At 41.0% G+C, this 12,436-nt stretch overlaps 1 protein-coding gene across 2 annotated transcripts in view; it reads left to right on the top strand.

Moving 5' to 3' along the window:
- HSD17B3 (hydroxysteroid 17-beta dehydrogenase 3) overlaps window positions 1-12,436 on the top strand; it is a 211,103-nt gene that overhangs the window by 135,618 nt on the left and 63,049 nt on the right. Inside the window, exon 6 of one of the 2 annotated variants that reach the window (XM_077299641.1) lies at window positions 11,070-11,105. The exons of the other annotated variant lie outside the window; for it this stretch is intronic. Within the exon in view, the coding sequence (XP_077155756.1) occupies window positions 11,070-11,105 (36 nt within the window). The remainder of the gene's footprint in view (window positions 1-11,069; window positions 11,106-12,436) is intronic. 2 annotated transcript variants of the gene reach the window in all.

Here is a 12,436-nt window from a genome sequence, read left to right as displayed (position 1 = left end):
TAACCCCTTTAGTAAACACCATAAAAAAACAAGGCAAAAAACAATGCTTCATCATCATGACGCCGAACATAAAGTGGAATAGCAAGCAATCAAAAAGACAGATATAAATAAGCATGGTACCAGTAAAAACAACATTTTGTCCGGCAAAAAACAAGCCCCCATATAGCTCCATCACTAGAAAAATAATAAAGTTATAGCTCTTAGAATAAAGGGATGCAAAAATAATTATTTTTTATATAAAATAGTTTTTATTGTATAAAAGCGCCAAAACATAAAAAAAATATAAATGAGGTATTGCTGTAATCATACTAATCCGAAGAATAAAGTTGCCTTACCAATTTTACCACAAATGAAAGGTTTAAACGCCCCCTCCCCCAAAAGAAATTCATGAGGAGTCTAGGACCCTCGATGACGTCGCGGCTTGTGATTGGTCGCTTGAGCTGTCACATGAGCGGCACGCGACCAATCACAAACCGCGACGTCATCGAGGGTCCTAAACTCCTCATTCTTAGGAACGGATGCTGCCGGTTACAATCGGTAAGGTCCAGGGGCCGCCGGACGGGTGAATATATCCATATTTTTTATTTTAATTCTTTATTTTTTTTTACATGAATATGGTTCCCAGGGCCTGAAGGAGAGTCTCCTCTCCTCCAGACCCTGGGAACCATACACTGGGAACTTCCGATTCCGATTTCTGATACCACAAAAATATCGGAACTTGGTATCGGAATTCTGATACCGCAAGTATCGGCCGATACCCGATACTTGCAGTATTGGAATGCGCAACACTACTCAACACTAATGGTGATGCAAAAACTATTTTTTGCAATAAAAACTGTCTTTTAGTGTGTGACAGCAGCCAAACCGGTTATAAGGTCTCTTTCACACGTCCTGATATTTCCGGTACCGCAGATGTCAGTGTTCGTTTGTGTAATACTTGCGGCACACGTGTGGCATGCGTGTGCCGCATCAGTACTACAAGGATGGGAGCCAGGGAACAAGCGTTACAGTAAGCGCTGTTCCCTGGTGCCAGGTGATGAACACGGCTCTCATCATTCTCCAATGCTTTGCCGGCGATCGGCGCAAGCTGGGTAGAATGATGAGAGTTACATTTAAGTAATGAAAGAGACAGCAGGTGGCGTCTGATAGGACTATTGCTCCCATCAGCCTACGCCTGCTGCTGCTAATAACAGTGACAGCAGGAGCGGCTGATTGGAGTATTCATCTGCCGCTCCTGCGCTGTAAATAAATGCGGTAATTAAAACAAAAAATGTTGTGGGTTCCCCCCTATTTTTGATAACCAGCCAGACAAAACTCACAGCTTGGGGCTGCAACCCTAAGTTGTCAGCTTCAGCAAGGTTGGATATCAAGAATAGAGGGGTCCCCATGCCATATTTTTTAATTATTTAAATAAATAATTTAAAAAAAATGGCGTGGGCCCCCCGATTTTTGACAACCAGCCTTGCTAAAGGTCACAGCTGGGGGCTGGAATATTCAGGCTGGTAAGTGGCCATGGATATTAGATTGCACCAATTCTGGCTCTTTGCCTGGCTCTTCCCACTTGCCCTTGATATCCAACCTCGCTGAAGTGGACAGCTGAGGGTTGCAGCCCCCAGTTGTGAGTTTTGTCTGGTTGGTTATCAAAAATAGGGGGGAACCCATGCCGCTTTTTTTTAAATTACCGTATTTATTTACAGTGTAGGAGCGGCAGATGAATACTCCCATCTGCCGCTCCTGCTGTCACTGTTATTAGCGACAGCAGGGGTAGGCTGATGGGAGTAATAATCCCATCAGCCGCCGCCTCTTATCTCTTTTATTACTTATATGTAACTTTTATTATTCTCGGGATGCTGGAGCTGATCGCCGGCAGAGCAGGGAAGAATGAGGAGAGCTATGTTCAGCACCCGGCACCGGGGAACAGCGCTTATTGTAACGCTTCTTCCCTGACACCGATGCGTGTCACATGGATGATATCCATGTGTGTTAAGTGCATGTACGTGTGCGGGACATTTTATGGCCCGTGCTGACATTAAAAGCTGGACATGTCAGCGTGTTTTGCCCATGGACACACAGTCCGTGGAAACACACTGACATGTGTACAGACCCATTCACGTGAATAGGCAAATAGGGCTCCGTTCCTCCCGAGTCTCTCCACATGGCTAAGTAGCACTGTACAGCCACATATGAGGTATTGCCATGTTCAGTAGAAATAGTGGGACACATTTTGTTGCATTTTTACCCACTTCTTGTGTGAAAATGTAAAATCTTTGGCTAAAACAAAATTTTGGTGGTAAAAATGTGGTTATTTTGTCCTCACTGCCCAATGGTATTAAATTCTGTGACACATCCATGGTGTCAATATGATCACTGCACCCCTAGATGAATTAATTGAGAGGTGCAGTTCCTAAAATGGGGTCACTTATGGGGGATTCTGCTGTTTTGGCAACTCATGGGTTCTCCCAGTGGGTCATGGGACCTGCAAACCATAACAGTAAAATGTGGTGCTTCTTCCCTTCCGAGCTCTGTCATGGGCCCAGACAGTGGTTTACCCCCACATATGGGAAATCATCATACTCAGGACAAATTGCACAACAACTTTTGGGGTCAAATTTCTCCTGTTACCATTGGGAAAATAAAAAATTGGGGGTGAAAAGATCATTTTTGTGAAAAAAATATGATTTCTTATTGTTACGACTCTACGTTACAAACTTCTGTGAAGCACTTGGGGGTTCATAGTGCTCACCACTAGTGATGAGCGAATATACTCATTACTTGAGATTTACCGAGCACGCATGGGTGACCTCCGAGTATTTTTTAGTGTTCGAAGATTTAGTTTTCCTCACCTCAGCTGAATGATTTACATCTTTTAGCCATCTTGATTACATGTGGGGATGCCCTAGCAACCAGGCAACCCCACATGTACTTATGCTGGCTAACAGATGGAAATTATTCAGCTGAGAAGAGGAAAACTAAATCTCCAAACCCTACAAAATACTCGGAGGTCACACGAGCATGCTCGGGAAATCTCGAGTAACGAGTATATTCACTCATCACTACTCACCACACATCTATATAAGTTCCTTAGGGGGTCTAGTTTCCAAAATGCTGTCACTTGTGGGGAGTTTCCACTGTTTAGGCACATAATGGGTTCTCCAAGTGCAACATGGCTTCCAATCTTAATTCCAGTCAATTTTGCGTTGAAAAAGTAAAACGGCGCTTCTTCCCTTCTGAGCTCTGCCATGCGCCCAAACAGTGGTTTACCCCCACATATTGGGTATCAGCTTACTCAGGACAAATGGCACAACAACTTTTGGGGTCCAATTTCTCCTGTTACTCTTGGAAAAATAAAAAACAATTGGTCTTAATTAAATTTTTTGTGAAAAAAGTTAAATGTTCATTTCTTTAAACATCTTGAATGTGGTTTTGAGCACCTTGAGGGGTGCAGTTTTTAGAATGGTGTAACTTTTGGGTATTTTCTATCATATACATCCCTCAAAGTGACTTCAAATGTGAGGTGGTCGCTAAGAAAAATGGTGTTGTAAAAATGAGAAATCGCTGTTTAACTTTTAACCCTTACAACTTTCTAACAAAAACAATGTTGGCTCCAAAATTGTGCTGATGTAAAGTCGACATGTGGGAAATGTTATTTATTAACTATTCTGTATGACATATTTCTGTGTTTTAAGGGTATAAAAATTCAAATTTTGAGAATTGCAAAATTTTCAAAATTTTCACCAAATTTTAGTTTTTTACACAAGTAAACGCAAGTTATATCAAAGAAATTTTACCACTATCGTGAAGTACAATATGTCATGAGAAAAGAGTCTCAGAATTGCCAAAATCTGTTGAAACGTTCCAGAGTTATTACCTCATAAAGAGACAGTGGTCAGAATTGTAAAAATTGGCTTGGTCATTAACATTTAAAGCACCCTCGGTGGTAAAGGGGTTAAAAAATATTTAAGAGATTGATGAGCCTTTTAAATTAGCTCCTAATTTAGTAACCCCAATATTTAGCACAATATTTATTTTTCCTTATTCTAGCATTGATATATATATATATATATATATATATATATATATATATATACATATATATATATATATATATATATATATATATATATATATATATATATAGTGTTGAGCGATACCTTCCGATATGCAAAGGTATCGGTATCGGATTGGATCGGCCGATATCCAAAAAATATTGGATATCGCCGATACCGATACCCGATACCAATGCATATCAATGGGACACAAAATATCGGAATGGTTCCCAGGGTCTGAAGGAGAGGAAACTCTCCTTCAGGCCCTGGGATCCATATTCATGTATAAAATAAAGAATAAAAATAAAAAATATTGATATACTCACCCCTCAGACGGCCCCAGCTCTCACCGGTCCAAGCGTCTGCCTTCGTTCCTAAGAATGCAGGGAGTGAAGGACCTTCGATGACGTCGTGGCTTGTGATTGGTCGCGTGACCGCTCATGTGACCGCTCACGCGACCAATCACAAGCCGCGACGTCATCGAAGGTCCTTCACTCCCTGCATTCTTAGGAACGGAGGCACCGCTAAGAGCCAGGGTCCGCCGGAGGGGTGAGTATATCAATATTTTTTATTTTTATTATTTATTTTTTACATGAATATGGATCCCAGGGCCTGAAGGAGAGTCTCCTCTCCTCCAGACCCTGGGAACCATACGCACCGCACACTTCCGATTCCCGATATCGCAAAAATATCGGAACTCGGTATTGGAATTCCGATACAGCAAATATCGGCTGATACCCGATACTTGCAGCATCGGAATGCTCAACACTATATATATATATATATATATATATATATATATATATATATATATATATATACACTGCTAAAAAAAAATAAAGGGAACACCTAAACAACAAAATATAACTCCAAATAAATTAAACTGCTGTGAAATCAAACTGTCCACTTAGGAAGCAACAATGTTTGACAATCAATTTCACATGCTGTTGTGCAAATGGAATAAACAACAAATGGAAACTATCGGCAATTATCAAGATACCCACCTATAAAGGAGTGGTTCTGCATGTAGGGAACATAGACCACATCTCAGTACTGATGCTTTCTGGCTGATGTTTTGGTCACTTTTGAATGTTGGTTGTGCTTTTACACTCGTGGTAGCATGAGATGGACTCTGCAACCCACACAAGTGGCTCAGGTAGTGCAGCTTTTCCAGGATGGCACATCAATGCGAGCTGTGGTAAGAAGGTTTGCTGTGTCTGTCAGCGTAGTGTCCAGAGGCTGGAGGCACTACCAGGGGACAGGCCAGTACACCAGGAGACGTGGAAGGAGCCGTAGGAGGGCACAACCCAGCAGCAGGACCGCTACCTCAGCCTTTGGAGGGAGGAGGAACGGGAGGAGCACTGCCAGAGCCCTGCAAAATTACCTCCAGCAGACCACAAATGTGCATGTGTCTGCACAAACGGTTAGAAACCGTCTCCATGAGGATGGTCTGAGAGCCCGACGTCCACAGATGGGAGTTGTGCTCACAGCCCAACACCGTGCAGGACGCTTGGCATTTGCCACAGAACACCAGGATTGGCAAATTTGCCACTGGTGCCCTGTGCTCTTCACAGATGAAAGCAGGTTCACACTGAGCACAAGTGACAGATGTGATGGAGTCTGAAGACGCCATGGAGAGCGATCTGCTGTCTGCAACATCCTTCAGCATGACCGGTTTGGCAGTGGATCACTAATGGTGTGGGGTGGCATTTCTTTGGAGGGCCGCACAGCCCTCCATGTGCCCGCCAGAGGTAGCCTGACTGCCATTAGTTACCGAAATTAGATCCTCAGACCCCTTGTGAGACCATTTGCTGGTGCAGTTGGCCCTGGGTTCCTCCTAATGCAGGACAATGCCAGACCTCATGTGGCTGGAGTGTGTCAGCAGTTGCTGCAAGATGAAGGCCCTGAAACTATGGACTGGCCCGCCCATTCCCCAGACCTGAATCCGATTGAACACATCTTGGACATCATGTCTTGCACCATCCACCAACGTCACGTTGCACCACAGACTGTCCAGGAGTTGGCGGATGCTTTAGTCCAGGTCTGGGAGGAGATCCCTTAGGAGACCATCTGCTGCCTCATCAGGAGCATGCCCAGGCATTGTTGGGAGGTCATACAGGCACGTGGAAGCCACACGTGGCATTTTGAGGCATTTCCACTGAAGTTGGATCAGCCTGTAAATTGATTTTCCACTTTGATTTTGAGTATTGTTCCAAATCCAGGCCTCCATTGGTTAATAAATTTGATTTCCATAGATGATTTTTGCGGGATTTTTGTTGTCAGCACATTCAACTTTGTACAGAACAAATTATTCAACGAGAATATTTCATTCATTCAGATCTAGGATGTGTTGAGTGTTCCCTTATTTTTTGCCAGAGCTGTATATATATATATATATATATATATATATATATATATATATATATATATATATATATATATATATATATATATATATATATATATATATATGTGTGTATATATATATATATATATACACTGCACCAAAAAATAAAGAGACCACCACCTCAAAACCCTGTCATGAGCAGCCCGATCTCCAGACCTGAACCCAATTGAAAACCTCTGGAATGTAATCAAGAGGATGATGGATAGTCACAAGCCATCAAACAATGAGAACTGTTTAAATGTTTGCGCCAGAAGCAGTGTGAAAGACTGGTGGAAAGCATGCCAAGATGCATGAAACCTGTGATTAAAAATCATGGTTATTCCACAAAATATTGATTTCTGAACTCTTCCTGAGTTAAAACATTAGTTTTGTTGTTTCTAAATGATTTTGAACTTGTTTTCTTTGCATTATTTGAGGTCTGAAAGCACTGTCTTTTTTTTTAATTTTGACCATTTCTCCTTTTCAGAAAAAAAATACAAAATTTATTGCTTGGAAATTCGGAGACATGTTGTCAGAAGTTTATAGAATAAATGAACAATTTACATTTTACTCAAAAATATACCTATAAAGAGAAAAATCAGACAAACTGGACATTTTGAAGTGGTCTCTTAATTTTTGCCAGAGTTGTATATATATATATATATATATATATATATATATATATATATATATATATATATATATATATATATATATATATATATATATATATATATATATATTGGGGAAAATAGGCATTTGACACACTGCCAATTTTGCAAGTTTTCCCACCTACAAAGAATGGAGAGGTCTAAAATTTTTGTCGTAGGTAACTGTCAGTGGCAGAATCTAAAAAAACCCAGAAAATTACATTGTATGATTATTACATAATTAAATTACATTTTATTGCATGAAATAAGTATGATAAATAAGAAATATGTTGGCAGTGTATCAAATACTTATTTTCCACACTGCATAAATAAATAAAGTACAAAGCAGCACCAGTTATATATCAAAAAGAGAAAGGGGGGTGCAAGGCTTTCTGGACATAAGGCTAACTTGAATAGTAAAGATAAAAATGGAGGCAGCACTCCAAAAATGTTGCATATTATAGGACTTTGATCCGTTCATTTTCATTTTGTTTTTTTCATCCCTTCTTCCAGGAGCCATAGCTTTTTTATTTCATTGTCAATAAGGCCGTATGAAGGCTTGCTGTACTTTTGAATGGCACCGTTCATTCTACCATATAGTGTACTGGAAAATAGTAGAAAAATTCCAAGTACGTGAAATTGCAAAAACAAGTGCCATTCCACAATGTTTTTTTTATTTATCACATTCATTATATGATAAAACCGACCTAGAAACATGATTCTCCAGGTCAGTATGAGTACACAGATATCAAACATGTATAATTATTATTTAAGTGGTGTAAAAACGTATTCAGAAATTGCCAATTAATTGTTCTTTTTGTCTCCATTTTCTGAGACCCTTAATGTTTTCATTTTTTGGGATATAGGGCTGTGTAAAGGATTATTTTTTTATGCTGTGAATTGACATTTTTACTGATATTATTTTGGGGTATATACAATGTTTTGATTGTCTCTTATTATATTTTACTGCAATGCGATGGAGTGGCCAAAAAAAAGTAATTTTCATTTTTTTCTCATTACGCTGTTTACCAATCGGATTAATTTATTTTATATTTTGATAAATCGGACATTTACAAATGCAGTGATACCAAATATGTGTAGTTTTTATATTTTAAAATTGTTTTATTGTTTAATGGGGTACCGTAATTTGAGCTTTTGTGCTTTTTTATCTTTTTCATATTTTTAAAAACTTTCATTATTCTTCACTTTTTACTTTACCATAAAAACTATGGAGCATACGGCTTATTGTGGTCGTATGGACAGATACTCCAAGTCTCTGCTTGGGAGCTCTGCAGCTCCTTCAGAGTTAATTTTGGTTTCTGTGCTGCCTCTCTGATTAATGCCCTCATTGCCCAAGCTGAGAGTTTTGGTGAGCGGCCCTCTCTTGGCAGGTCTAACACATTCTTTCCATTTGATGATAATGGATTTGATGGTGCTCTGTGGGATTATCAAACATTGTGATATTTTTTATAACCCAACCCTGACTTTGTCCCTGACTTGTTTGGAGATCTCCTTGGTCTTCATGGTGCTGTTTGGTTAGTGGTGCCTCTTGCTTAACCCCTTATTGACAGATACAATTTTGCACTTAATGACCAAGCCAATTTTTACAAATCTGACCACTTTCAATTTATGTGGTTATAACTCTGGAACACTTCAACGGATCCCACTGATTCTAAGAATCTTTTTTCATAACATATTGTACTTCATGATAGCGGTAAAATTTCTTCAATATGACTTGCGTTTATTTATGAAAAAACAGAAATATGGTGACAATTTTGAAAATTTTGCAATTTTCAAACTTTGAATTTTTATGCCCTAAAATTAGGGAGTGGTGTCACACAAAATACTTAATAAATAACATTTCCCACAAGTCTATGTGGCGCCCCTGAGGATCCAGTCACCACAGAGGTACTGCATCTCATCCAGATGTGTGGTACCCCAACTCTCTGGTAAGGAGGGGACACTGTACATAACCCTAACACTTGCACCCATCACAAGACCTCTCCAGGCCAGGGAGGGATTAGGTAGAGGCCGTGGGTGGAGAAAGTAGACAAGGGGAGGAGAGAGTTAGGAAGTCAGAGGAGTCATTGAGGAGAAGTGGAGAGGAGCAGACGTGTGAGTCTGAAGCTCCTGACAGTCTGAGAAGAGAGAAAGAAAGGAAAGAAGCTCCCAGAGGGAATGAAGGGGTCCTAGGGGCACGGGAAGTGTGGAAACCACCCCTGGGGCCCGCATCTATTCTGACCATCGCCAGGTGTAGGGACCAGTCACAGTAGGGGAACCAGCCCCTGATCTAGTGGAGGAACTACAAGTCCCATCTAGGAACCCGGAGGCTGTCGTGTCTGCAAATGTGACAGCCACATGCACATCTATTTTGCTAAAAAAAGTAGACACAGAGGGTCCAGGTGACAGTGAAGACAGGCCCTGCGACTACCGGCTTGGGACACTGGGTGTGAAGCACAGGGCAGGAGAGGTGAGAGCCAGCCCAGTGAGTCGGCCAGGGAAGCACATACTAAGGGCATTTGGACAAGTGCCCCAAGTTACTGGAGAGTTGGCTAGACCACTGACCTGGAGGACACAGCACCCCATCTGGGGAATAACATCTGAACTGTGAGTTAAAGTGTGGAAACTACTGTGTCCTCTCTATTCTTTAATGCATCACTCGTCCTGCACCACTTCGCTCCATCAATAACTTTACCATAAACTTCTTTAACTGCCCTGGGGACTAAGCTCTACCTGTGGAGAGCTATAACAACTCTGCTGCATCACCATCTGCCCCAGATGACCTAAACTGCAGCGTCTGCTATTTTTGGCCGAATACCACAGTTGGAGTCACAAACAATCCCCTTTCCTATATAAATTTGATTCCCATTACTCATTCTTCATATTTAATTGCATGCCCAGGGCTACGGACTGGGTCACAGCCGCCGTGACCACCCCTTTAAGAACCGTCTGACCCGGTACCGAGTACCCCACGGTCCTAGAGGCCGTTGCATCTACTTTTTTTTTGTTAGGAAGTTATAAGGGTTAAAAATTGACCAGCGATGTCTCATTTTTCCAACAAAATTTACAAAACTATTTTGTATAACAGAAAATACCCAAAAGTGACACCATTCTAAAAACTGCACCTCTCAAGGTGCTCAAAACCACATTTCAATAGGAAAAATTTCCTATTGTTGCCTGTGCCAGGTTTTTTTGCGGTCGCTGTTATACTGTTAATGACGGTGATCGCAACACCAGGGTCGGTAAAATCCGACCCTAATCATGTTCTCTGGGGTCTCAGCTACCCCTGGCAGCTGAGACCCCGGAGAAATTCCGACTCTGGGGGGACGCTATAACCTTAAACCTCAGCGCTGTTAAAAAGCGATGCCGTGCTTTAACTACCCTTAACTGCCGTCGTTAAAAGGCGTATCGGCAGTCGTTAAGGGGTTAATGGTGTTGCGGCCTTTCAGTAAAGGGGTGTGCATACTGACAGGGAATGTGACACATAGATTGCACAGAGATGGACGTCCTTTCACTAAGCATGTAACTTATGAAGGTAATTGCTTGCACCAGAAATTTTTAGGAGCTTCATAGCAAAAGGGGTGAATACATATGACATGCTAAATTTTAGTTTTTTGATCCCATAAATTTAATTTATGCCTATATATAGGGGTGAATACTTTCGCAAGCCACTGTATATGTCATGAGTTCTCATCTCCCAATGAGAGATTTATTATATATGAAAATATATATTACAAAATATTATTTATTCACTCAGTGGCTATTAGCATGTGACCTAACAGTGACTTATTTCTCTCACAATATACTGTACATAAGCCCTATAGCAATGTGTACTATATTAAGAATCAAATGCTGCACCTATTTATAATAAAATGCATGCGTCTTTACCTTTTGGTAGAATAGAAATCAAAAGAACAGAAAATGTATGACATGTCACAAGAGAATGATATTAATCATTATCATTATACTTTTCTGTTTCTCATGTAGAATCTCATTCATTGCAATGTTGTTTCTGCTGTGAAGGTATGTATGAACAGTGTGCACCTTTTTTAAATTTCTGCTTATATAAAGTATGTTAATGTTAAATTTCAACAAACTTGTTACTAATAACATTATATTAATAATTACTTTTATTTAAAGTTCAATTCACTAAGTTACACTGAAAAAAAATGCTCCACCTTCTTGTTCTCTTTTTTGTCTATACAGTGAGTCAGCTTCAGAATCCATATGAAAGTAAGGACAGTTCTTTGTATAGGATCTTGCACTTAAGTTCACCCATTAACAACCACCAATATGCATCAAAACGGCGACCATTAAGAGACCTCAATCCTGATCGACGGTTTAAAATGCCAATCGGGAACAAGCGAATAGCACCCCCAGAGAGCCAAATTACTGCGGGTGACAACTAACATGACAGTGGACACCCTGCAGCATTGGCCCAGATTTGAAAACCGATTGGGGTCAAGTAACTACTTAAATACCCTGTCAGTTGTGACAGTGACATCTAACCGGTTAAAATGGGATTAAACGACCCACTTAAACAGGATCGACCACCCGCGATTACCGATCATTGCCATGGCACCCTGAAGTCATCTAATGACCCCAAGATTTGGCGGCGGCCTTTAAGACCCTGCTGTAAGCAGACTCTAACAGGCTCAGTCAGTGAGTCACTGTCAGGTCTCAGGTACTGCAGTAATGAGTATTGCAGTGCATGAGGCCAACGATCAAAGTATTATTATTATTTATTATTATAGCGCCATTTATTCCATGGCACTTTACATGTGAGGAGGGGTATACATAATAAAAACAAGTACAGTAATCGTGAACAATACAAGTCACAACTGGTACAGGAGGAGAGAGGACCCTGCCCGCGATGGCTCACAGTCTACAAGGGATGGGTGAGAATACAGTAGGTGAGGACAGAGCTGGTCGTGCAGTGGTTTGGTTGATCGGTGGTTACTGCAGGTTGTAGGCTTGTCGGAAGAGGTGGGTCTTCAGGTTCTTTTTGAAGGTTTCGATGGTAGGTGAGAGACTAATATGTTGTGGCCGAGAGTTCCAGAGTAGGGGTGATGCGCTAGAGAAATCTTGTATACGATTGTGGGAAGAGGAGATAAGAGGGGAGAAGAGAAGGAGATCTTGTGAGGATTGGAGGTTGCATGCAGGAAAGTACCGGGAGACAAGGTCACAGATGTATGGAGGAGACAGGTTGTGGATGGCTTTGTATGTCATGTTTAGGCTTTTGTGCTGGAGTCTCTGGGTAATGGGGAGCCAGTGAAGGGATTGACAGAGGGGAGAGGCCGGGGAATAGCAGGGGGACAGGTGGATTAGTAAAAATATTCATGTCCCACAGTGGG

Source organism: Ranitomeya variabilis, chromosome 1 (assembly GCF_051348905.1).
Source record: "Ranitomeya variabilis isolate aRanVar5 chromosome 1, aRanVar5.hap1, whole genome shotgun sequence".
Classification (NCBI taxonomy): Eukaryota; Metazoa; Chordata; class Amphibia; order Anura; family Dendrobatidae; genus Ranitomeya; species Ranitomeya variabilis.
This window is presented reverse-complemented; position numbering and strand designations above follow the sequence as displayed.